The sequence below is a fragment of the Erithacus rubecula genome (genome assembly GCF_903797595.1).
Source record: "Erithacus rubecula genome assembly, chromosome: 22".
Classification (NCBI taxonomy): domain Eukaryota; kingdom Metazoa; phylum Chordata; class Aves; order Passeriformes; family Muscicapidae; genus Erithacus; species Erithacus rubecula.
In genome coordinates, this window is record NC_136674.1 from 4,022,145 (window position 1) to 4,048,001 (window position 25,857).

A 25,857-nucleotide genomic window follows, 5' to 3' on the forward strand; every position below is an offset into this window, starting at 1 on the left:
TTCTTGAAAAAATAACTTCAATAGGCTTCCCAGTTTAACTGCATTTTAATATGAACACAAAACTCATCCTGGGTCAGACTCTCCAGGAAAACTTTCTCATGATTCCTGTAGCAGTTGATTCATTCCTTGCTGCCTTAATTTTGCAGCTTTAAATGGCAGGTTCTCTGCAAAGCCATCCACTTCAAAGCTTCATAAAACACAGCTTTGAACAAATTACTGAGTTAGAAATTATACTGGCTATGCCCAGCTTTGTGCCTGGATGTGGGAATACTTGGCACTGGGTGTGGAATTCCAAGGAAAATTGCCTCTTTGCTGGCTTGCCAGAGAGCAGTAAGAAGGAAAACTTCTGCAGATGAGCAGACAAGGAAATCTCCAGTTTCCCTTTCCAGAGAGCACATCCCTGTTGAATATTAATACACATTATAACCGGTACAACACTGGGCAAACACTGGGATTAACAGAAACTTCTCTGCAGGGGATGTGTCCCAGCGTGGCCACGGGGCAGCACCGCCTGCTGGAACTACTGTTACCTTTCAAATTCATCCCTGTGGATGCCGTGTGCAGTCAGAGGGAAGTGGGGAAGGCCTGTGGTGTGTGGGATGCCTGTGCTTCATGAGCCTAGGCTGTATTATTTTAGGGTTTTTTTCTCTCTTTGGCAAGCTTTATATAATAAAATACTGGTAACATGACACTTCTAAGTAGTGACATAGTTGCTTTGTCTTTCAAAAAGAGACACCCCACCTTCCTCTGTATTCAGATTTCTGGTGTGTGTGTGTGTGGAGACGATTTGTCTGTAATTGTTTGCTTTCTTCAGAGTCTTTTGAAGTTTAAATCTTCAAGCCAGTTCCCTATATTAAAAATAAATTCTTCCAAGCCACCAATAAAATGTCAGCTGTGATTAAAGCCCGACTCCTCATTTTAAGACTTGTCTCCTAAGCACTGTGAGGTCACTCAATGAGTCAGCGTTTGAAAAGACCAGGACCGTTATTGTTTGGGTAAAGCCCAAAGTTCATCATTGCTTGCTTAAATGGTTTCATCACGTTTTAAATTGTTCTGCATTGTGCTGAAAAAAAATGTAAACTGCAGGAATGATTTGGCAGAGAACTTGTGATATTTCTGGCACCTCAAATCTTGAAAAAAACCCTCTGTATTAATGTTGAAGTTGTTATTTCTGGTAAGGAAAAGCTTTATCTCCTGTGTAGTAAAGAGGAGGGTGAAGTGGGAAGCTGTATTTGAGGCATAAACTTTCAACTGTGTTCTCTTAAAATAAAACTTGGGAACTGTAAAATCTCCAGACAAGGGCTCTTGTACAGTGCCAAAGTCTGATAGGGCTTTTCTAGACACATGAACTTTATTAGTTTTGTTTATTTAAATAGTGAAAAATAGAACATTAAGCTGCAAGGAAAAGCTCTAAGAAGTGAGTCCATACTATTTTGAATGCAATCTGTGGAGCCTGTTTTTATTTTTTGTGCACATTAATTTTAACAGTCTTGAATTACATGAACACATTTTTTGTCACTTTTTCTCCCTGTTTGCTACAGTGCACGCTGTTGGGACTATTTGGAGGCAATTAATCACAACAGAGCAGCAAACAACTTGGAGCAGGACTCTGTCTCCAGCCTGTGTCAGTCGTTGGTCTCCCCATTCCCTCTGCCCTTTTCCTACATTCCTAATTAATTCCTGCCTCAGTTCCACACTGAGGAACCCAAAACGCTTTGTCTCTGTGCTGTCTGGAGAATTGGGCCTTGATATTGAGAAGGAATCCAGGAACAGCAGTTGAATGTCTTGCTTTCCTGCAGTGGAGGCTGGTCGGAGCAAAAGGGGGAGTTCAGGTCATTTAGCTGCCGCCCACCCCCCCGAACATGCTCAAGTGGGGATAATCACAGATTGAAATTGTATGAAATCTGTTGCAAATTCTGTCAAGTTTCAAGAGTTCTCCTCCTTACACCGTCGGGCTTCCCCATCACCCTTTGATTTTTTTTTTTTGTTAAGCATCAGTTAAATCCGGTGCTTCTCTCGCATGTGGACAGGTGCATTTGTCGAGCCCACCCTCCCCAGGCCGGGTGGGTGCTGAGCCCGCGCGGTGGCGGCTCCGTGCGGGTCTGCCCGGGCGGCTGCGGGTGGAGCCCTGGAGCCGGCTGAGCTCCGGCTGCCGCGGGAGCGCTGCAGCTCGGCCCGGCAGCGATTCGGGGCGCTGCTGCTGCTGCTGCTCCGCGCTTGCCGTGCCTGCGGCTGGGAGCGCGGCCGCTCACGGTGTTCGCATCCCTGCACAGATCCCCTCCGCGTGGCCCTGGCTGGGGCTGTTCCAACCCTCTCCGCCTGCCCCGGGGCGCGGTTCACCCGCTTCACGACGGTAAAACGCGGCTTTGCAGCATCCCGGGCCACCCTCCTCCCGGTGACCCTGCGGTGAAACCCCCCCCGGGGCCGCACGCCGCTCCCCGCCAGTTATGGAACACCCCAACGGCAATGGCCGGGCACGGAGCCGCTCGTTCTGGCTCTGCCGCGCTCGCACGGGGACGGGGCGAGCCCGCCCGCCCCAAACAGCCCCGTGGCTGGCAGCCTCACCTGCCGCTGGCCCGGGGAGGGGGCGGCCGGGCGGGTCCGCGCTGGCCGGGCCGGCTCTCCCCCGGCCGCGGTGCGGCGGGGCGGGGCGGGGGGCGGGCGCGGCGGCGCCGCTCGCTGATTGCAGGGCGGGCGCTGCCAGTCCGCCGCCTCCCCCGCGCCAGCCGCGTCCCCGCGCCGGAGCCGCACGGCCCAGCAGCGAGCGCCCAGCCCGGCCCGGCCCCGCCAGCCGCCCCCCATGGAGGAGCAGCCCCACCACCACCATCACCACCACCACTATTACTACTACGGCCACCACCACCACCACCCGCAGAGCGCCTACCTGCCGCCGCCCGACGGCCGAGCCCAGCCCAAGCCGCCGCTCCGCCACGAGCACAAGCACGGCGGCCCGCAGCACACGGAGGCGCCGAAGCGGAGACCAGGTTGGAGCGGGCAGCGGGACGGGGCCTGTGACCTTCGCGGGGCGGCGGTGGGGCCCCCCTCTCTTCCTCCTCCTCCGCCGCCGCCGCCTCCCCCGGCCCGGCTCGAAGCTTCTCCGCCGCGCTGGGGCCGCTTCCTGTCCGCCATGTTGGGGCTGCGGGAGCCGCGGGCCCGCCGGCACCGCCGCCCGCCGGCACGTGGGGCCGGGCCGCGCTGGCCCCGCCGGCCGGGCCCGGGGGCGCGGGGGGCGCCCGAGCCATTGATGAGCGCCAGGATCAATGAGTCACAGCCGGCGGAGCGGCCCGGCCCGGCCCGGCCCCGCCGGCGGCCGCGGGAGGCGGCGCGGCCCGGCCCGGCCCAGGGCGCTCGGCCGCCTCCTCCCCGCCGGGGCCGGGGCTGCGGCCCCCGGGCCGTGCCGAGCCTCCGCTGGCCGGGCGGCAGCGCCGCAGAGGCGGTGGCCGGTTAGCGGCGCGGGGGAGCCGATCCCGGGCAGGGCCGGAGCCCCCGCCGCGCTCCTGGGGACTCCCCGGCTCCAGCAGTCCCTTCGCGGGGGGTTGTGCGGGGTCAAAGCGAGTGCGTGGCCGCCAGCCGCCCGGACTGCCGCGGACATTTTTTGGGTTTTTTTTCTTCCCTTGAATTTTCCTTTTACATAACGAGGTGGGAGGGGGCCTGGCAGCAGCGGATCGGGGTCGGCAGTGCCCCATGTGCAGCCTGGCCAGGCAAGGAGGGACCTGATCGGCCACACGCTAAAATAAGTTACCGAGCAAAAATAAGTTGAGAAGTCATTTCACTGTTTGTAGCGTGCCCAGGGTTTTAATATGTGCCTAGGCTGGCACCCCTCCCTTCTCAGCTCCCAAACGCTTCATGAGCTTGCCAGATTTTCTTCACCTGTTCTTCTTACCATCCTGGTTCTTTTCCTCCCCCCTAAATTTTGGTTGCTGCACCTCTGTGTCCAGGCCAAGGCCAACTGTGCCAAATGTTGATTTGGAGAAAACTCAGGCAGCTGAGCTGTGAATGCTTGAGAATTGGAACTAGAAACTGCTGACACACTGACTTACTGAAATGGATTTTGTTCTTCATTTTATTCTTTCACTCCTCATCTGCAATGGTCTTATGACCACTCTTATTGTTTTGTTTCATTAACAAGTGGTGTCAGAAGTCTTGAGTCATGCAAGGTCAGCTGTAACACTGTGCTCTTGAGAGGGCTTCCTCTTCAGGCTATTCTGAAATCATTTTGGAGGATCCCACCGTTCTGGTTCTCTCTGGGGTGAAGTATTTATGGTTAATTTTCTTAACAACATATTTGAAAGTTATAGTGGAAGTTGTGGTGGTTACAGATACTTGCATGTAGTAAAGTCCTTTTTGATCCCCTTCGGCAAACTCAGTTGTGGAATTTCTCTAAAGATTCCTACAAGGATTCTTGTGTTCCCGACTTGCACAGAACTTAAGCTGTTACATCTGCCAGACATCTGAGGCTCCAGGATGTGAGGGTAACAATGATTTTTTAGTTACAGCAGTTAATTTCAACAACATCGGCAACAACAAAAACATTCTTCTTTCAAGCTGGAGCTCTGCCCGCTCCAGTTGTTGAGGGACTCCCTCTCTGTGCTGACTCGGTGCCACCGTGGCTGCAGATGGAGCCTTAGGTGGGTCAGTGGTTGTGGGGGATGTGAGGCTTTCCAGCCTGGGGAAGGAGGATGAGTCAGAGCAGCGGGTGCAGGAGGAGGGATCCCTCTGCTCCGACTGCAGCTGGAGTGGATTTGTTCACCAGGGCACCGTGTGCTCTCCCTGTCTCCCACTGGGGCTCCAGGGCTTCTCTTGGGGCTCCAGCCAGGGTCCTCGAAAGCAGCAGGCTTCTGGCCAGAGATATTTAAAAAGGAAAAAGCAAAGGAGTTGAGGTGGTTCAGTGTGGACTGTCCTGGGCTTCCAGCTCTGCTTGAATTGCACTCTCAGAACCATAAGGCCTGGAAGTGAGATTCAGAAGGAAAAAGGAGAGCTGAGTCTACAGCACAATCTCATGCTTTAATGACTTGGAGCCCTCAGTGAATAATGTATTTCTTTAGTCTCAGGCTCATACCATCTCTCCTGGAGACTCTGAAATACTGTGTTTTCAGAGGGTAGGAGACCCATTGCTGGTGGCAGCAGAGGGGTGCTTGCAGGGATGCAGTTTTTCTGTTTTATCATCTTTTCAGGGCTAAGGAACACGTGTAGGGAGCTGCTGGTCTCTATCTTGAAATGCAGTGAGGAGATGTGGTCCGATTTTCTTCCCTCCGTCTTCCAGCTGGATTTGCACATGTCCTTTTGGAAATACTTTTTTTTCCTCACCCCTTTACTGAGATGGCATTTGGGAGGAGAGTGGGAAGGAGGACTGCTGGTGTTGCAGGCCCAGGAGCTGATGGAGATGGTAGCAGTTGTGCCTTGTTCACATGGTATATCCTGAACCTCCACTGATCTTGTCACAAAGGCTGTCTTGAAGCATCCTGGGAATTAATTTTTTCCTCTCTGTGACCTGGAAATAGTACCTTATGAAATAGCTCTCCGACTTACCAGCGATCTTCAGTACAATATATTTTCCTGGCATAGTAACTGTACTTTCTTTTGCTTTGTTGTGTTATCTGTATGTCAGTCACTGCTGGTCTTTCCCACTTAACCCTTCTTCCTGTGTTTTCCAGCAAATAAATTTATGCAGCTTTACCTCAGAGACTAGATATTTTCCTATTTTAAAATGTCTGCATGAGGAAACTGGATATGTTTGGGGCTGACTACAGCTTTCTGCAATGACAAGTCTAACATTTCACATTCTAATTCTTGCCTTTTGCTGTTTTTGGCTTCCCTCTAGGCTACGGAGAGCTAAATGGTAACGCAGGAGAACGAGAAGTGTCATTAAAGGGCCTGTGCTCTGATGAAGCCACCACCCCAGGATCCAGGGTACCCAATGGCAGCCAGCAGCTCGTAGATTCTAATGCCACCCCAAAGCAGCCTGTGAAAGCCAGCACTTTGGGGAAAGCTGGAATCAAAACCAAGAACTTCATTCAGAAAAATAGCATGGACAAAAAGAATGAGAAGTCCTACGAAAACAAACACAGAGAAAACCAGTCCTCAGACAAGCCAGAGGGAGTGTCTATTCCAAACGGTGTGGTGACCAATAATTCCAGCTACATCACAAATGGCTACGTAGGCAAAGGGGCCGACAACGATGGTAGTGGCTCCGAGAGTGGATATACTACACCTAAAAAACGGAAAGGCAGGCGCAACAGTGCCAAGGGTTGTGAGAACTTGAATCTAGTACAGGACAAAATAATGCAGCAGGAGGTCAGCACACCAACCTTGAAACAGGAACTTGACAGTTTCAAGCCTGATTATAGTGAACAAAAGGGGAACCGAATTGAAAATACTAAGCCTGTTTGGAAATACGAGGCTGGGGCTGGTGGAGCAGGCCGGGGAAAGCCTGGGCTCGGGGATGTACCGAGGAAAAACTCTGATGCCAAACCTGGGATTAGCAGCAAGAAGTTTGATGACCGGCCCAAAGGGAAGCACGCATCGTCAGCTACATCTAAAGAGGACTCATGGACTTTATTTAAACCACCCCCAGTTTTTCCAGTGGACAATAGCAGTGCTAAAATTGTTCCCAAGATTAGTTATGCAAGTAAAGTTAAAGAAAACCTCAACAAAGCAGCTCAAACCCCATCCACATCATCCTCATCATCTTCATCATCTGCTGGGGAAACTCAGGCCCAAACATCAAGTCGACTGTCCCAAGTCCCCATGTCTGCTATGAAATCTGTCACTTCTGCCAGCTTCTCCAACGGGCCGATCCTGGCGGGGAGCGATGGCAGCGTGTATTCCCCGGGGGCCCAGCCTCTGCTCTCCTCTGCTGCTAGTACTGTACCATCGACCTCCTCCGAGTCAGTACCCCAGGACACGAGTACAACTTCGACAACGCTCGAACAAAAGAAATCTGGCCTTTTTATCTACCCTTCAAATATGCAAACTGTGCTCCTGGGGACAGCCCAAGTCGATTTCCCTTCGCAGACGAATCAGCAGAACCTGGGGGATATCTTCCAGAATCAGTGGGGTTTGTCTTTCATAAACGAGCCCAGTGCTGGACCTGAAACCGTTGTGGGGAAATCTGCGGATAATCAGTTAATGGAAGTGACATTTCAAGGGGAATATCCTGCCACTTTGGTTTCACAGTGTGCTGAAATCATTCCCTCAGGAACTGAACAACCTGTGTTTCCTAAGGCTTATGAGCTGGATAAACGGACTAGCCCTCAAATTCTTAGTGCTATTCTTAAGCCTGGGACTGCTGTTGAGGGTGGTGTCTTAGCTTTGGAGTCGCATCACACAGGTGACCTACAAAAGGCAGACACCGGTAGCCAAGGTGCTTTAGTGTTTCTTTCAAAAGACTATGAAGTAGAGAATCCTCTGGCCTCTCCTACGAACAATTTGCTAGCCTCCGCCAAAGAACAGAGGTACCAGAGAGGCCTAGAAAGGAAAGATAGCTGGGGTTCTTTTGACCTGAGGGCTGCTATTCTATATCACACTAAAGGTAATGGCTTAACTCCCTGCCTTAAGACGTTCTTTTTTTTTTTTTTTTTCACTTTATTTTTATAAGTGCAATATTCTAACATGTTATGTTCTTTCCAGCAATTCCAATTGTTTTTAAAATTGCCCCCCCCCTTTTTTTTTTTTTTTTTTTGCTTGCATATGCTCTCATGGCAATAACGGTCTGGGGAAGTTACTCAAAGAGTTGATTAATTAATGTTAAGAGGTATTTGTTTTCCTGTTCCTGTGGACAAGCATGAGTGGTGTTGATAGGGATGATACTTAGCAGGTCCTCATAAGCCACTCGGCATTGGAAGGAGTTAAATGTGTAGATTCAGCTGCTCTGTTCCAGCTGTAGCAGGTGATATTCTGTCACTGTGAAGGCTTCATAGTCTGTACTCACACCTCTGCCACCAAAGTGTTGCAGCTTCTCCCCTGGGCAGATCAGACCATGAAATCATGGCTTTGAAGGAAGAAGAAATTATTCCTACAGCTGTAGGTGTGATTTATTTTTTTAAGTGTGCCCCACAAACACTTTTTCCCTGCCCTTGAGTATTATGGCAACAGCAAGACCAATCTTTTCTTATCAGCTCCTCTGTAAGCTGCAGATTGAATTCTCTCCTTGTCTTTGTAGGCCACATCTTTCAGATGATTTTATTGCTTTCATGGAGTCCTTTGTAGTTCAGCTCCCTTTTTTCCTGTTTTTTTGATATTGAAATGACTCAAACACGATACAGACGCTTCAAAATGGGAACGAAGAGAGGGAAGCCTGTGGAATGACTTGCTTTCTGCTTTAGCCTCAGCCCCAGAAGCTCTGAGCACTTGGGGCAGTTCTTGGCTTTTGGTGTTGGCTCAGTGTTAGCAGGAGCCTGGTTGTGTGTTCCCTTTTGTCACAGTGTTTTTTACTCTCTCTTGACCAACACTTGGGCAGTTCCTGTTTTTGACACCTTCCCTCTCCCTGCACCCCTCTACCCTGAAGGGAGCAAGGCAGTCATGCTTTCTTTAATATTCCACATGCATATAGGGATAATATCTTGCTCTCCTCTGCAGAAAGTGTGTACTTGGCTTTTGGTATTTTGGCAAATTTGCTGTTTTCACCCTCTGCAAAGTTCTTGAACTCCATATAGCACAAACTCGAATGCCTTCCTGTAGTAATAACAAGCCCAGTCATTTAAAAATAATAACTCCAAATATTTTTTCCAGGTCATCTTCTTCTCAAGACGTTAACATTTCAAGCTCTAGTATTCTTGAGAGCAGTGTTCATCAATTGATTTTTGTGTGGGTCCTCTCTCTTCTGCTCAGTTTATTTCAGCATTAAAACAGGCTTTTTAGTCTCTTTTTTTTTTTCCTTCTTGCATCTTAAATCCCAGCTTCTCACAGAAAGCATAACATGGAAGAAAATCCTTGGTGATATTTTTCTTAATTTTGCAAATATTCCCTAGATTTCAGTTTGCCTCTGTTTTTGTCAGTCTGAACTTGTGGAAAAGCAATTGTGCTGCCAGCAAGACTCATCAGCTCTCCCATTCTCACTTGCTGTGAAAGGCAAAGCCTCAGTGAAACAATAGGAACAACAGGAAAATAAAGAACACTCCCATCCCATGTCCTCTCAAGGAGGTGTTAACTTCAAAGCCGGGTTGCAGTTGAGCTCCTCTAAACAGAGGAGTTAATTACATTTGTTGGCAAGAATGGCCACTTAAAGCACCCGTTAAAATACTGTTCTCTGCTTTTCTTCTGCATGTGAATGGTCTTGCTTTGAGCATCCAGAGCAGACGTCCCCCTGATGGCCTGGGGACAGCCGATCCTTCCCCAGCACTCATCTCTGCTAATTTCTTTTTCACTCTATGTATGTGCCATTTTCAAGCTGTTACTTGGGGGTAAAAGATGAGGGATGTTTCTAATCAGCATTGTCATTAATGCAGTGATGGGGTGCTCCGAACTGCTTGGGCTTGTCTTTCTCCTATTTGGCGTTCAAAAGCTTTTACAGCTTTACAAAGCAAGAGATCAGGCCTTAGTACTTCTGTAATGATGGTGGGTGTTGCATTTCGTATCCTTGGGGTGAGTTGGGTTAAGGGATATTTGGAGGAACAATGCCTCCTGTCCTCTCTTCATGGCCATGGTCCTGCAGCCAGAGCTCACCGTGTGCTGTGAAATGCCTCGAAATGCCTTTTGTGAAATGCCTCAAAACCAGGGTGTGTTTGCAAGACAGCAGTGCTGGGGTTAATTCCCACACTATTCTCTGCGTTTATCTTGGGCTGTTTTCCTGAGGTCCAGCTCCAAGCCAGTCAGTTCCTCTGCAGTAGGAAAAGAAGAGTTTCACTCAGTTCCTTTTCACAAGCTGCCTTTTCCTCCTTTTTCGGGAGAGTGTGTGGGTTTGCCTGGGTTGGTGTTAGGGCATTCCAGGCAGTCGGGTCCTCAGTCTTGTTTGGTTTTGGTTTTGAGAGTCAGGTGAACTTCTCCCTCTCAGATTGATCTGTTTGCTTTTGAGCAAAGTCTCACTAGTTTGATCTTTGCATCTGCCCTGCCCTTGGGGTTATGAACACAAAGAGAAACGATCACAGGACAAGGACAGGGGTGAGTGGAGCACTGTGAGGTCCTGGTATTTCCTACCCTGAGCTCCATGTGCAGTGTTTTAGTGCAAGGATGAAGCTCTGTGGGTTGCAGAGAAGAATGAGCTGTGGTGTGTGAGTGCTTGCAGTGCTTTGAATATCACTCTTTTTTGCACTGTTTGTGCCTGTAACTGTGATCAGGTTGTGTGCATCCTCATCCTGGACTGTAAATTTGTCTGGGAAAGCCTCCAGCTTACTCAGTAGCTTTGTTCCAGCAAACCAGGCTTTCCTGTGCATGGCTTGCCCAGCAACTGCACAGGACATTATAAACTGTAATTGCTTCACAGCTTCCCTGTGGAAAGACAGATAGAGGAGGTGGCACCCAGAGAGAGCTGGCTCTGGTACAGTGCTCCTGTAACTCACCACAGGATCCCTGAGTGCTGGGGTGTGAGACTGGGTGGCTGCAGAGCACAGTGAGGTCCTGCTGGAGGATTCATGTGTTCTTTGTTTGTACCCTGACTGCTTTTCCTCCACAAGTCAGAGCACTGAGAACATTAGGCAACAATGATGATGCACTCTCTTGTTCTTCTTCGAAGCTTTTCCTGTTGCTTTCCTTGTACCCCTGCTTCATGCCTTGCTTCTTTCTCTTTTTTTCCCCCCTCTGTTTAAAGGCCAGAAAGATTCCCTTGATCATCTGATTTGGCTGAGTGTAAAACACGGTCCTTCAGTGTTGCTGCCTTCATTGACAGGTCACTGTTCGTGATGGTGCCTTGAAACACTCGTGGGTGACAGATCTGATTTACCAAGGGAGATCTGATTTAGCTCAGCCCTGGGTGGGTGGCTGGGTCTGCTTGGAGACAGGGATGGGCTTCACATGGGACACTGGAAGGTACAGGAAGGAGTGGTGCTCTCTTTTCAAGTAATTGTCTCCTATCTAGGTTAGAAGTTGAACTTCTGCCTTGGTGTGGCATTGCCAAAATCCTTATCTTTCGGAGATAAAACTGATTCTTGCAGACATTTTTGTCCTTCAGATAAGGAGGCTGAGTGTATGTCAGCTTTACTTGCATCGAAACCAGCATATTCTTACTGCTTTAGTCCTTATTTTAAAGACAGCTGGATGAAGCACTTCATATCAGAATAATTGTCAATGCTTTGGAGAATTTTGTCATGTTCAGGCAATTGCAGTCTTCCAGGCCAGGCTGTCACTAACACTGAGCTCTAGATGTCAAGCTTTGTGGTGGTAAGCTTGATAATTTGCTTGTCCTGAGCTAAAAAGCAAATAATTGAGGCCTCCAGCTCAGCTGCATGGCAGCAAAGACCACATGGGTGGATGAGAAGGAGCTGCAGGGTTTCCCTTGTTCTTGGCCCTGAATTTGTGCCTGTGCTGCTGCTTTGTTCCTTGTCAGCATCTCAGCTGCAGCAGCATCTCTGCTCGCGTGAAGAAGCAGGAGAGCAGCATGGAAAATAGAGCAAGGCAGCGTGGGCCAGCCAGGAGTGGCATTTGTCAGAATGGTGAACTGGGTCAGAAGAAATAGCAGAGCTGTGAATTCAGCAATTTTCATCCTTTACATCAGGAGAGGAGGGAAAAAAAGCCTTGGTTTCCCATCCCCCCCCCCCCCCATGGTGGGAAGGGGTTAGAGCTTGCTCTGTTAGTTATGGCCTTGTGGGGCAAAAGCTGATTTAATTCTCCTTCCAGTCCCTGCTCTTTCCAGTTGTCAGGATGAGTACACTGTATGCTGTACAGCCATGAATCTCCAGAGCATGAAATACTTGTTCTTTGCTTTGTTTCCAGGGCAGTCCCTATACTTAATCATTGTCCTACAGATACAAACAGAAAAAAATCAGACAAGAATGGTCCCTTCTTATTATTTTTAAAGTGTTGTATTTTAGGAACAATTTTGGGATTTACAAGGGCAGTGAAATAGTAGCATGGCATTGTGCAGACATTTCTATTAGCAGGGACTGCCTCTCTAGCAAGGAAAATGTGTGTAAAAGTGTCTGTCTTAACAAGTTATTACAAAAACTTCTTTCCCCTCCAAGGTTATGTACCAGTCCTGCTGTAAAGTTTATTGACCTATGAGGAATCCCAGCACAATTTACCAGAGTGTGCCTTATTCTGTTCCTGACATCAAAGCTTTTCTCCAGTGACCCTTTGTTTCAGTAATAGTCCCCAGAAAAAGTGGTTTAGGTGAATGTGACTGGGACTGGCTGCCCTAGACAATTCCTCAACAAACCATGAGCCTGAGGGCTGTGGATAGGCCAACTAATTGTAAAAAAAAAAAAAAATCCTGGAAAATGAGAGGTTGGAAGGGGCACAGGAGGTGACCTAGTTGTGCCCCTGGCTTGGAGCAGAGCTGGCTTTGGTGCTGGTTTGTGCAAGGGTTTGTTGATGGGTTTCTCCAGCTGGGTTGGAGAAGAAAGTTTCCCCAGCCACATGTGTGGTTTTGGGAGAGGTGGCTCCTGTTGGGCAGGTGTTTGGAAAGCAGCAGTTTTGGGGCAGTGTCTGAGAGACTGAACTCGGGTTGATGGTGAGGATGCTCCTTTTCTCATAGGAGTCCTTTGCTTGAACTTGCTCTGGAATCTTTATCCAGGGAAAAGAGTTCTTTGAGCCCAAAGAAGGAAGGCTGGAAGCAGGCTTGGGGCCTCTTGCATGCCCAATTATTGGGGGCTGTCTTTCCTTCTGCTTGGCTGGAGCCAGGCATTGGGCAGCAGTGGCTCTGCTGAGCTGCCTGTCCACCAGGTCAGTCACCAAGTCACCCTGTGACAGTGGCATTTGTCACAGCACCCTTTGTCAGTCATAGGTGATCACAGCCTGGAACTGGCAGGCAAACTTAACTGTACTCCAAGAAAAGCAGAAAAAATCATACAATTCCATTTTAAGATTGAAGAAATCCCTTTTTTCCCCTAGTTTTGTGTTGCACTTAACCTGGGACTTTTTCCTTGTGAAGTTGTCTCACTTTGTCATTGTGCTTCACCTGTGCTGTCCCTGTGCTGCCAGGTGGAGGGAGGACCTTGCTCTGCTGATGGCAGGTGATATTTAGTAAGAGCTATCATTCCATTGTTTGCTGATGGTCTTTGGTTTTGTAGCTTGGTTAGGCTGAGCATCTGCCAGCTAGTGTGTCCAGGTGTCTGGGATTTCCAGGACACTTTACACCACCCTCCCTTTCTGAAGGAGAAGAGAAATGGAAGTCTGAAAAACTCGTAGGATTGTTAGATTTTTTTTTTAAACAGAGTTCTGTCAGTTTAGTAGGTTTTTTGGTGTGTTTTTAATAATATCTGTTTGTATTACTGTTTGTCTTATTGTCAGATACTCTTAATGCAAGGAGTTCACATTCTTGTGGTGTCCAGAGCAGTTAAGGCCAAATGAAGTGCACAAAACAACGTGATCTGTGTGGGCATATCGTGGTGGGAGGTGCTTCAGCTCTGCCTTGTATTTCATGCTCAAAGGTTGCTCCAATGTTCAGCAACCAACAACTCGAGAGTAGTTTTCTGTCCCCTGCCTTTGGGGAAAGCTGTTAAAATGGGAGATGTTCTTTAGCTGATAGGAAATGATGCATCAAACTGCTCTGAATGGAAAACTCGCTCCACGGGAGGTAATTTTAGTAGCTGGTTCATTTTACTTCAGGGGAATCTGCATCTGGCAGATGAGGGAGGCAGTCCCTGGCCAGCCTGCTTCTCTCCCTGGGGTGTTAGAGGCTGGCTGCTATTCCCAAAGCACTTAGAGCTCCCCAATAGAAGTGCAAAGTGTTGCTGTTACTATCCTGATGAAAAAAATAACAGACCTCGTAAAATTTTGTCGGGTCCTTCCTTACAAAAGGCTTAATTGTGCAGGGAGGGCTGACAGTATTTATTTGCATGCAATTTCCTGCCCCAGGGAGCTGGAGATTGTAGTGGACAAAGGAGAGATGAAGGGTTGGAGAAGGGAGGCAATTGATGGAGGTGACACTTGGCACACATCGTGCTGAGGCCGTGGGTTTTGTAGGGCTTTTTCTTCTTCCTTTCCCATACTGGTTAGTTTACTTACTGCCTTGTTTTGTGCTTTACTGCACATCCCATGTAGCCTGATAATCCCTTGCCATTCCCTTTTCCTAGCCCCTAGCAAGGTCCTGTCACCCTTTCTGGCAGTAAAGAGACTTGAAAGTGGTTCTTGCAGGTTGTGTTCTGATTAATACTCATTTTCTATGATTTTGTCTATTGAACTTGGGCACAGGGTACAGTCAGTGTCTTAAAAAATATTCTAGCTCACGAAATTCCAGCTTGATAGTAGCTCAAAGTAGTTTTTGAATGATTCTCTAAAGATGTGTCTTTGTTTGGGGGATATTTTAAAGGAAAGAGCCTTCTGTTTCTCACTGTTAATGAAAAGAACATTTAACTTTGCTGTTATTTCTTAGGTAACCAAAAGCCTGTGCATGTCTAGGGAGAACTGGGAAGGGTTTGTCTTTAGCCTGCAAATGTTGTAGAGGTAAACTGGGGGAAGAACTGCAAGCCAGGTGTGTGGAGCATCACACCTTGCTCTCCTGGACAGTGTTGGCAGCAGCTCTGCAGAGATGTTCACACAGCAACCCCAGCCCTTGCCTGGTGCCTCAGCACAAGCATGCTGTGAACCATGTGTAGCTTTCTGTGTCCAGCAGTTCTCATTTCACACTCACTAAGCATCAACTTGTAAAAATCATCTCTCCAGGCTGCTTGTTGAGGCTGTAATGTGCAAAGCAGTGTTGGAGTCAAAGTAGTAAAGCCTGAAGTTAGATTGTGATATGTAGGACTGGTAAATAGTGATGACATTTCTGATGCTCAACTTGGCTCTCTGACCCTTAAGACCATGTTACAGCCATCCCTTTGCCTTTTATTGCTGGATTATTTAATGCCAAATTTGTATAGTCCTGTGGGCTGGGGCTGTGCTGCTGGGTGGGAGGGGGTTGGCTCTGTTTGAAAGCCTCAGCACAACTGCCACTCTTGGAAAATTAAAGTGTGTTTGGAGTGGTCTCTAATGGCAGCATCAATCTGCATAGTAACAGTGGTTTGTCTCCTTTTGCCTCCACAGAAATGGAAGCGGTTTGGAATTTGCAGAAGCAAGGTAAGGATGTTGGAAAGAACAAATGAACTGAATTGCTCTGTTGGGAGGGGGATGAGTGAGAGTGGATTGTCTCTGTGTCTGGAGATGACTGGGTTCAGTTCTTCAGTGCCTGCAGTTTGTAGTCTGGATTTATCTCTGTTTCAGATCACTGAAAGTCAGGACAATAAGCTTTGCTATAATGGTGAGCTGCTTGGAGAGAAGCAGAGTCTAAAAGAGCAATAAACCCAGTGTCAAATTAGATTTAATGACTCTTCCTTATGTGTATACAAAATTACTTTCTATTTCTGGTGTTGAGTGCCACATCCAATAATAAGTTTTAAATTCTGGTGTATCCCCACAAGTCACCTGAGAAGAGGTTTTGTGTGGGAAGAGCCACATGTGGAGACCTGTTTGCTGCTGTGGGGAGCAGACTCTGCCCTGGGAGAGCCAGCCTGGCCTTGGGGTGGCTTGGCAGGAGGAAAGCATCCCGAGGAAAAGTCTGTTAACAGCCAAGTGTACCTTGTGCTTATTTTCAGCCACAGGGCCTGAAAGTAGCTTGTCCAAAACTTAGAATTCTGCTTTCTTTCCAGATCCCAAAAGGATAATCACTTATGATGAAGCCATGGATCGCCCGGATCAATGAAGGTAGCAAGACAAGACTGCCTGTTCTAACCTTTCTGCAGCATTTGTGCTGTTCCTGGGGGACAAAAAGGCTTTTATGCTCCTTCTAAATCTTCAGTGCAGCAGAGGAACCATAACTAGAATCACAGGATAATATATACAAATATATATATAGTTATTTAAAAATGGCAACTGAAAGTAATTAGACTTCTTAAGGAATCTGAAAATTTATTTCAACGAGACTACACACGTGATTATTTAATCTCCGGTACTGAATAGATTTTTTTTTTTTTCATTTTTGTTTTGTTTTGTTTTTGTTTAAAGAGTGAATGCAAGTGATTAAGGAACACAGACTCAATTACAAGCCCGGTTTCAAAGTTCCTGCTGTCGTCTGCATGGGCAACAGCAACCCACTGGAGAGGCATTTCCACTTGACAAGGTTTCTGTTTCTTGTTCTGTGACTGTAGTGACACACTAATCACAGGGAAATCAGGATGATTCACCATCCTTCATCTCCCCTTTCCCTTCCACCTCCCCTGTTTGGTTTCTTTTTTTTTTTTTTTTTTCCAATTTGTTTTCCATTGAATGCTGGAGAAACGCCTTGAAGTTTGCAGAGTTTCTTTTTTTTTTTTCTTTCCAGAGAATTATAATCCGCATGTTTTGCCAGGAGTAAAGCAGCAATCCTATGCTGGTGATATTGTCTTAAAAAGGATCATTCTGCTGAGGGAAAGATGGTAATACTGCAGTTCTAGGATGCATGGTGAAGTCACACAGTTGACCTGGCTGCTGTTACACGTTGGACTATTGCAACTGAAGAGTTATTTCATTCTAAAAGACAACATGGAAAAATAAGCAATCTGTTTAGGCATTTAATATGGAAAAAAACCACAAAAAAAAAAAAAAAAAAACAACCCACTGTTCCCACAGATTAATGCTATTGTATTACTGGGAGCAAGAAAAAAAAAAAAAAAGACAAAAAAAAAGTATCTTCTGCTTTCAACTGTAGGTGCTTCATATTTGCTCTGTCTGTCTCCTAACACTAAATGTGCTGGATTTTTTTCCCATTTTCATTGGAAAACTGAAGAGGAATTGAGTTCTGCTAACTTTCACCCTTCTTGAATTATTTTTTCTCTTAAAAAAATACTCAAAATAACAAAAAAAAAAAGAAAAAAGTTAAAAAAAAAAAAGAAAAAAATGGGAATTTGAATCCTTTTCAATTTGTCCATAGAATGCCAATGGCTGGACTTCCTGCCCCTTGGAGATGCTCTTTTATATTTTAATGCAGTCTGTGTATTTCCGGGCTCTGCTTCTAATTATCTCTTAATAAAAATATATTTTATTACAAAAAAAAAAATGGAGGACTTAGGAATGAAAATAATAATTCTAAAAAATAATGAAAAAAAATAATCCCAGGGAAAAGAAAGCAGTGGTAGGGAAGGCTGAGCAGAGTGCAGGCTCCAGCTGTAGAACCCCTCTGTCCCATTGCAACTTGTGAAACGTGTCCAAATCATCTGGGGGTCGGGTGGTTCCTCTGTTTGTTTGGGTTTTTTTTTGTTTTTTATAAGTTCACAGGGTCCAGTGTAAGAGCAAGGAATTAATAAAGCAGAAATGGGTTTGTTCACCAGTCCCAGCCCCCTATGTACCCAGAGCTCATTGTGGGTGTCAGTGGCTCCTGGATATCCAAATCAGCAGCAGTTGGTGTCTCCTAAAATGAGACTGGACCCTCTGGAGCATTCCAAGGAATAGATAAACCCAAAACGTTGGAATACCCTTTGTGCTTAGGTTTGTCTGTCTGGTCACCAGAGGGTCCCACAGGGCTCCATCCTCAGCCCATTTCTCTCCAACATCTCATTAACAACCTGGGTTCAGGACTCAGAGATACTCATTTTGCTGACACACTAAACTTGGAGGAGCTGTTGACTCCCTCGAGTCAGAGAGCTCCCAACAAATCAGAGATGGTCAATCACCAGCTGTATGAAGTTTAACAAGAGTGAGTGTCAGATTCTGCAGCCCTGGACAGGCTGGGAATGAGAGGCTGGAGAGCAGCACCATGGAAAGGGAGCTGGGGATCCTGCTGGGTCTGAGTCAGCAGTGTCCTGGTGGGCACCAGGCCCAGCATGATCTGTCCTGCTTTACTCTGCACTCAGGTGTGGCCTCACCTCAAATTCTTGGGGCACTTCTGGGCACCACAATGTAAGAAAACCCCCTATTGGAGAGCATCCCAAGGAGCCCATGAGGATGAGGAAGGGTCTGGAGAGGGAAGCCTTATGAGATCTCTTGGCTTGTTCAGCTGGTTAAGAGGAGAGACCTCATTGTGGTCTTCAGCATCCTCCCACAGGGCAGCAGAGGGGCAGGTACCAATCTCTTCACTCATGACCAGTGACAGAGAATAGCCTGAAGCTGAGTCAGGGGTTGGATAGCAGGAAAAGGTTCTTCACCCAGAAGCACTAGAACAGGCTCCCCAGGGAAGTGGTCACAGCACCAAGCTTGTCTGAGTTCAAGAAGAGTTTGAGCAGTGCTTTAAGGCACAGGGTGGGATTCTTGGGGTGTCCTGCACAGGGCCAGCAGCTGGACTCAATCCTGATGGGTCTCTTCCAACTCAGAATATTCTATGATTCTATCGCTTTCTTTTCTGTCTTTCTTTTCTTTTCTTTTCTTTTTTTTTTTTTTTTTTTTTTTTTAATTAGGAGTATATAGCATGTGGGTTTTTAAAATTGTTTTGATACTTTTAATATGATTGTTCCTGAATGAGACACTTGAGTTCATGGTGGGACAATGAAACTGAACTCTGTACCATGTGTAAGACGCTCGCTTTCTGCCACGCTTAAAACATTTGACTATGGATTGCCTACTCCATTTGATGTATCCAAAGCTATATAGTATAATACTGAGTGTGATACTATATAGTCATCATGTATTGTATCAGTCCAGGTTCAGAAATGTGTGGTTGGCCAGTTGAAAATAATTCTGTTTCACCTATAAACTGTACCACCTCTACAGGTGTGTGTAACTTTGAGATGTATAACATGTTTACAGATGTGCCCAACATCTAGTCCTCCGACGTTCCTATTTTTAATTCTGTTGAGTCTCCCAACTGCTTGCCAAAAGTTGGAATCACCTCCAGCTCTGCTGCTGAAGAGCTGGGGTGTTCCTGAGCTTTAAAGTGTTGAACAAACTGGATGGTGGGGCTGGGAAAATGAAGGTGGAAGAAATGTTCTTTTTCCTTTATTATTATTATTACAATTATTATTTTCAAAACGTTGAAGGCTAATAGCAAAATTTCCAGTTTGTTTTACTGGCTTTAAGGCTCTGCTGTGTATTTATTTGCCTTGTGTAGTCACTTGTCGCCTTAAGGGCTGGGTTCCATTAAAAAAAAAAGAAAAAAAGAAAAAAAAAAAAGACAAAAACACCCTGTTTTGCTTCCCTGGGGTCTGTGCTGTCCTGTACCCCTGCCCCAGGTCCGTGCTTGGGGCGATGCAGGAGTTGAGCAGCACTAACCCTGCACTCTAGAAAGGTCTGAGTCTTGCTGAATATTTGAGGACTCTTATCCTGGCCTAGTCCAGCCTGTCACCTAAATAGCAAAAGAAATGCTGAGAGGAGCACGGTTGGAGCGCTGGCTTGGGCTGGATTTCCCTGATGCTCATCTCTGGCTTTGCCTCGCCAGCAGGACCCATCCAGAAACACCCTCGGCAGCACCTTCTCTGCTGTATTTCTGACCATCCTCTGTCCAGATGTCTGTCTGTCTGTCTGTCTCCATGAGCTCCACGGCGTGTGCTCAGTGCTAAGCAGTTAGGAATTCCTCTCTCTGAGCTCCTGTAGCTCCGGCTCCCCGGGATTTCTGGGATAGACTTTGCCTAGAGCCAGGCAGGACCCTGGAAGGAACTTCCTCGTGCTGTCGTGTAACTCACCCCGTTGCTGTCTGCAGTCCTCCCCAAGTCCTCACACAATTCTTAACTGAGCACTTATTAAAAATATCTTAAGATTTAATCTGTTTTCTGATTATTTTTGTGTAAACTTATAAAAAAAAAAAAAAAAGAAAAAAAACATAAATTGAGCTGTGACTAATTTAGCACATTGAAATAACGATAAGGTGTTACTGATAAGTCTCAACGTTTTGTTTTGTTTTGTTTTTTTTTGTTTGACTCAGAGTATTAGTACTGTAGCATAAACCAAATAGAGCCCAGGCAGGGGAGCAGCAGCCTCCTGTCCTGGGTCTGCACCCGAGGGTGTCTGTGGGGGTGAGGAGCTGGTGTGTGTGTGAGCATCTGACTTGTGAGCAGAGCAAGTATTTATTTGTGCCATTGTTTTCATTACACTGAGTAAAGAAAGTTTTAAAACAAAACCCCTTAGGTATGTGTAGTATCAGAAAGCAGCACTAAGGGTGAGATCACGACCTATTTTTTTATTAGCTATGAAGATATTGATTCAGGTTAAGGCTTTTCTCATTTCTGTTCGTGTTTTGAGTACCTTTTCCCTGGTTCCCTTTCCAAGTTGTTTATTGGAGTGATGATTCCTGCACAGGCAGGGGCTGTCTCCTTTCTCCTCTGGTCATTCCCCACCTCTCCTCCTCTGCCAGCAGGTTATTTTGGTGTCTCTTTCACGGGGTCTTGTGTAATAGAGGCTGGAGCATGTAGTGCCAGCCAGATCCAGCTTGGGGTCTGCTTGCTTTTTGGTGGATCATGGAGTGTTCATGTGCTCCAAGAGGTGATTTAGCAGCTGCTTCATTACAGTGGTTTGGGGCCTTCAGTCTCTGCTCTCTCCCACTCCACCCATGTGGTGGATTGGCAAAGCAATGGCTTTCAAGCTTTGCTTGGAGTTTGGTTTTGGTTTAAACCCACCTCGATCCTCTGTGAAACCTGGTAGAAATCTCCTGTCTCTGACCAGTGAGTAGCTCCAGGGTGTGGATTCTGTTACTAACCCACTTCAAACCTTTCTGAGCTAGTAAATCCCACTTCTTGCCTTTCATAGCTGCTGTGAACTTCTTTGAAATGTGGAAAGAAACTAAATTCTCACTAGGTTGTGAGTCCAGCAGCTGGGAGCAGGTGATGGGTGAACCAGCCAGCTAAAAAGGAAAGGAAAATTGCTTCCTGCTAGGAAAAATAATAGGAAAAAAAGAGAGCTGGAACTTGTGCTCCTGTTTGTGTGTGTAATTAGTGCTTTCACCTTCAAGAGAGCATTAAGGTAGCAGCATAGTGTCCTTTCCCAAGTGGCCAGTGGGTGACCTCAGGGACATCTGGGAGCCATGGCATTCACAGCCAGAACTGCTGGTAGTTTTCCTGTGTGTCCAGGCTTTGGTCTTGATTCAGCTAATTGCTGTGGTGTCCCAAACTTTCAGGAGTCTTACCCTCTCATCCCTGCAAAACCTTTCTGTCTGTCAATCCTTCATGATTTGTTTTTCTTCCTGAGGCTTTTTACAAGGGAGCTGGTTGAGGTCAGGAGGGGAGAGAACAGGGATTCACCCACTTTGAAGCTGCTTTTTCATACTGGTGTGTAAGGCAGGAGAAGGGCTGGTGTAGTGGAGTAGCCAAGAGAGCCAGAGTAATTCTGGCTTTGGCCACCACTAGAGCATTTTTCCATGTGGGAAAACCCTAGTGCAGAGAGCTGGGAAGCAGGAACCTGGTGGGAAGGAGATCTCCATGTGCTGCCTTCCAGGAATTCCAGAGCTTTAGAGGTTTGCCCAGCACTCCAGGGTCAGGCTGGCTCCTCTGTCCTGCCCAAGATGCTCCAAAGCAGCAGGAGAGTGGAGCTGTGGATGTCTGGAGAGGTAAAAGAGCCCTGTGGTGGCCTCATGTCCTGGGCATGAGCCACTCCCTGTGCTGGGACTGGAGCAAGAGTCCTGCCTGTGTCCTCACCAGGGGATGCTGAGCTGGATTTATCTTGACTGTTAATCAGAAAGCTTCATATAACATGTCCAGAGCTCCAAAGCCATTTTGTAAGATAGCAGTGTCCCTTTTCTACAGCCTTATAAATGAGTAGAAGATCTTTAAAAAGAAGAAAACAAACAAAAAAAAAATTGCTCATTTCTTCTGTGGTATGAAACTTGTGTACTGCGAACTTCTGAACATTTAGCAAAAATACAACTTACAGTTTTCTTAAAAAAAAAAAAAACTCAAAAAAAAAAAAAATCCCCAGCCTGTCTGCTTTCCATACGGTCTTTCCTCAGGTGCTAAATAAGGGTTCCAAAAATGGATACTGCTTTAGGAGTTTCTGCTTTATTCTTAAAATGCATATTTTTTTGCTTAGGTGTTGTAAAGATATTTTAACAAGAATGTTTTTTTTTTTAAATGTAAATAAGATTGTGTCTTTAATTTTTGTTTTATCTCCTTTTTGCCCATATTGAATAGTCTAATTTTCATTTTTAAGAAGGACCCTTTTATGCCCTTCCCCGAAGACATTTCATTAAGTGTTGCTGCATTTATAAATGAATCTACAACTTGTTCATTGTCTTGGATTAATGCTGATGCTGCTGCTATAAGTAACCCTGAAAAATCAAGAATGTGTGATGCACTTTTGTTTTTCGTTTTTGTTGTTTTGTTTTTTTAACATGACCATGTAGTTCCTCTGCAGATGTTGAACCCTCCTGTAACAGCCACTGACTGGGGGAGTGTAGGAACTGGGGGAGCCAGGGTGTAGGACAGGGGTGGACCTGATTTTGGTGCTGACCTATGGGAATTTCTATGCAAATGCAAGCAAAGGAGAACTCTTTAACTTGAGAGAACACTGTGCTTTTTATTATTTTTTATTAATTTTTTTTTTCTCTTTTCCTCTCCTTCCTTTTCTCAAGCTGCTATTGGAAGGGTAGTGCAAATCCCTGAGGTTTTCAACTTTTCCTTCCTCCATGGCTGGTGGTGCAGGAAAGGTGCCTGAGTAACTTGTAAGGTAGAAAAACCTCAGTCAGCTCTTGTCTCGTCTCCAGTTTTAATATATTTGTTTTCTATTTGAATTTATAGAAGGAAATTGCTCATCTCTACAAAAAGATCTTTTGAATGCTTTATCTCCATGTGAAGTTAACCAGCAGTATTAAGGATTGCATGGCCTCCATCCTGCTCTTACCCCAGTGCTGGCTCCTTCTCCACCTGGGGAGCACTCAGTGCCTGGGCTCAGATGTTTTCCAAGAAAAAAGTGAGGTGAAGCCATCCACCAGCCAAAACCTGCCAGCAAAAGGCTTAAGGAGCAGTGGAGGGAGGTCTGTCTTCACCAAGGCATTGCCTTGAGGCATGGGCAGGTCCAGAAACTCTTCTCTTTATGGGTCACACTCTTTATGGGGGATGTGTACCCTGGAGGAGCAGTTTGCTGGAGGGGAAAAAGGGATTTTTCTTGACTATTTATAGAAGATCCTTTAGGAATATAAAGTACCTCTCTGCAAAGTGGGGGAAGAGTAAGGAAGGTCTAAAGTCGTGTAGGAAAAAACACTTGGGGATTACAACTGCCTGGAAAATAGTCTACAAATGCTTAGGCCAGAGCTCTCTGCCAGTTTAATTGGTTTTTTTCAGCATCAATTTCTTTCTTTTTCGGCCAGCATTTGCTCTTTTACACACCAAGGTGTGTGTGTACATCTGACTCAATGTGCCTTGCATGTGTGCTTAGTCTTTGTGGAGAGAGGTGGTGGGGTGTGAGCTGGGATGTGGCCAGGAGGGACCACTCCCCACCCACACTCAGGGGTTTCTGAGTGTCCAGTGACCCTTCAGATCAAGCTGAGACCTGGACTCCAGCCTGCATAGTGGCTGTCTTACTTTGGGGATGATGTTCTGTGCAGTGGCACCTGTGACTTGAGAGGGGAGTGGGAGGGAGAGAAAGAAAAGATGCTTTGCTCTTCTGCAGACAGAAAATCAGCATTGCCATGGTTTGCCTGCAGAGCCAAAACAAGCCAAGGTCTACAACTGGCTTTGCTGGAGTTCAGGCTCTCTGTGGCACCATGATCCCATTATCCAGGGGATTTATTCCCTGCCAGGTTGTGGTTCTTGTTTCTGTGAGGTTTACAAGATTTTTTTTTTATTTTGGTAAAGGAGAAGTCAACACACTTTGCTTGAAGTTAAGGAAATCCAAATGCTTGTGTTTGCAGTCAGTGACTCAAAACTCCAGGCTGTGCAATTCTGGGTCCTCCATCTCCCACCCCAGCGTGTGATGATTCTGTCTGAGTCTTTCTGTACTTCTGCCACAGTAAATGTGAAAGCTTGCTTGCATTATTTTTTAGAAATGCATTTTGCACACTCGGGTTTCGCTGAAGCTCCGTGAAAAGGTTAGTTTGAAGCAGATGAATAAAGCTATGCACATGTTTTGAAAGTTTAATTTGTGTCTCATTACCAGAAGTGACTTATCTGCCCTCTTTTGCATTCCTGTGCTGTCATTGCCTCCATTCTCTTCACCATCTCAGAGGGTATGATGTAAGGTGACAGTTCTTTGCTGACAGCTGTAGCAGAAAACTGGCGCTTCTTGATTTTTTTAGTAGCCTTTCTCTCTACTTTGCTTTCTCTGTATCTCTCTGTATAGCTATATAAATATATATATTATTTTTTTATTTTAAAGAGCCTACTTTAGTAATTGAATCGGAGGGAGTGGGGTGTGCTGGCTTGTGTTTCAGATACACTTTGTGCTGTCGGATGAACCAGTGCTCTTTTTTGTCTCCGGGGGGAGCGTGGTGGTGGCACCCACTGGTGTCCCCATGGGGACAGGGAGCTTTGGGGAGGGGATGGAGACCAGTCCACTGCGCTGCAGGCCAGTGGCGTGGGCAAACTTGAGGCTTCTAATGACAAAATGAACCAAGGGGAATCCTGCTGCTGTGTATTCCCACTGTGAGGCAGGAGGATTCCTCACTATCCCACTGCAGGGCTGGAGTTCTCTCCAGCCTCGGGGGTGAGAGCTTTATTTTGGTTTTGTTTTCATGCGTTAGGTGCGTTGGGTTGCAGGTACCACCTTTGGAAACGTGTTGCTTAGCCCAGAGCCTGTGTGTGAGAGAGAGTTGGGACTGTGAGACGGGAGAAGGACCCTGACAGCTTTCTCCTCCTGTTCCCTTCACCATGGCAGAAATTTGTACTAACTTGACAGCTTTTTTCATACAGAACAGGGCTGCTTTTCTATCTACCATCACACGTGTACTTACACACCTTCAGCGGCTTCCCAGCCTCTGAAGGTCCTCAACTTGTTTACTGGGGGGCCTGATGCCCCTCTCTCTCCCTTCCCTGAATATTTCAGTGTTAAGGGCGGTGCAAAACAACCGCGCGCTTCGGCTGCGAGCTGGGGCTGGAGAGATCCCTGCAGGCAGAGCCGGGCGGGGTCTGTCTCCTCTCCTGCCCCCCTTCCCCGTCGATAAGTTCTCATTTCTTTCCCGGTTTGTATTCAAATCGCTGCGAGGGGTTGTGCTCTGCCTGCTCAGGAGCTGAATTACCTCTGACCTGCGGAGAGGGGCAGCCCCTCTTTGGTGTCGATGTTGTAGTGTGCGACCACACGGATCAGTAAAGTCTTTGTTTCCTTCTCCCCTCCCCGGTAATTTCTGGTTAGGTTAATGCACTCTGTGTGCCCAGCTGGAAAAGCATAGGCGTTTTCCCAGTGGTGAGAGGGTGGCTAGAGGAGTTTAGTGTAAAACCTGCTGTAGCTGTGTCTGGCGCAGCCCCTTGCGCTGGTGTGGTTGATGTCACGGACTGTAAGGATAGCTAATGTCCATGAGCTGTAATGGCATGATGTATCTTTACCAATGATGTCATACTTCACACTAAATGTTTAAAAAAAAAAAAAAAAAAGCAACAAAAAAAAAAACCCCTTACCTGAAATTTTGTTTATTCTGCACCAACAGGTCTTCAAAATTTATCCAAATTTTATTATTTTATCAGGAGAAAAAAAAGAAATTTGTGTAGATCGAATACGTTAAGACAGACAATAAGTGATGTAAATTGTTGAATAAAAATTTTAAAGTTTGTGGGTGTCAGTGTGACTTTCTTTTTTGTGTTTTCAGGAAGCAGCCTGGGTTTATATCTCAGAGGCCTGGCAGTGCTGGCTGTAGAGCCCATGAGCTGTGTGTATGCAGGTGGGGTGGAATCCAGGTGTCCTTTACTTTATCAGGGGAAGGAGAGAGCAGGGAGGGAAAAAACCAAGGGTTTCTGTTCAACAGAAGGG

General features: G+C 46.6%; 1 protein-coding gene and 1 long non-coding RNA gene across 4 annotated transcripts; one reads left to right on the top strand and one right to left on the bottom strand.

Annotated features, from left to right (window-relative positions):
- The first annotated feature begins 2,649 nt into the window (after nucleotides 1-2,649).
- NUFIP2 (nuclear FMR1 interacting protein 2) lies at nucleotides 2,650-19,154 on the top strand. 3 transcript variants are annotated; one of them, XM_079324711.1, is made up of 5 exons: nucleotides 2,650-2,984; nucleotides 5,822-7,531; nucleotides 15,115-15,147; nucleotides 15,717-15,771; nucleotides 16,388-19,154. In XM_079324711.1, the coding sequence occupies exons 1-4, from the start codon at nucleotides 2,801-2,803 to the stop codon at nucleotides 15,767-15,769; spliced, it is 1,980 nt and encodes a 659-aa protein (XP_079180837.1). In that variant the 5' UTR covers nucleotides 2,650-2,800; the 3' UTR covers nucleotides 15,770-15,771; nucleotides 16,388-19,154. The 3 variants fall into 3 exon arrangements, with proteins under 3 accessions (XP_079180837.1, XP_079180836.1, XP_079180835.1); XM_079324710.1 differs by having other exon boundaries at nucleotides 2,651-2,984; nucleotides 16,072-19,154; XM_079324709.1 differs by lacking the exon at nucleotides 16,388-19,154 and having other exon boundaries at nucleotides 2,651-2,984; nucleotides 15,717-16,038.
- LOC306811222 lies at nucleotides 16,287-25,634 on the bottom strand. Its single transcript, XR_013776634.1, has 2 exons — nucleotides 20,018-25,634; nucleotides 16,287-19,977 (listed from the first exon to the last, which is right to left on the bottom strand). It is a non-coding gene; the product is annotated as an uncharacterized lncRNA (long non-coding RNA).
- Between the last annotated feature and the right edge of the window lie 223 nt (nucleotides 25,635-25,857).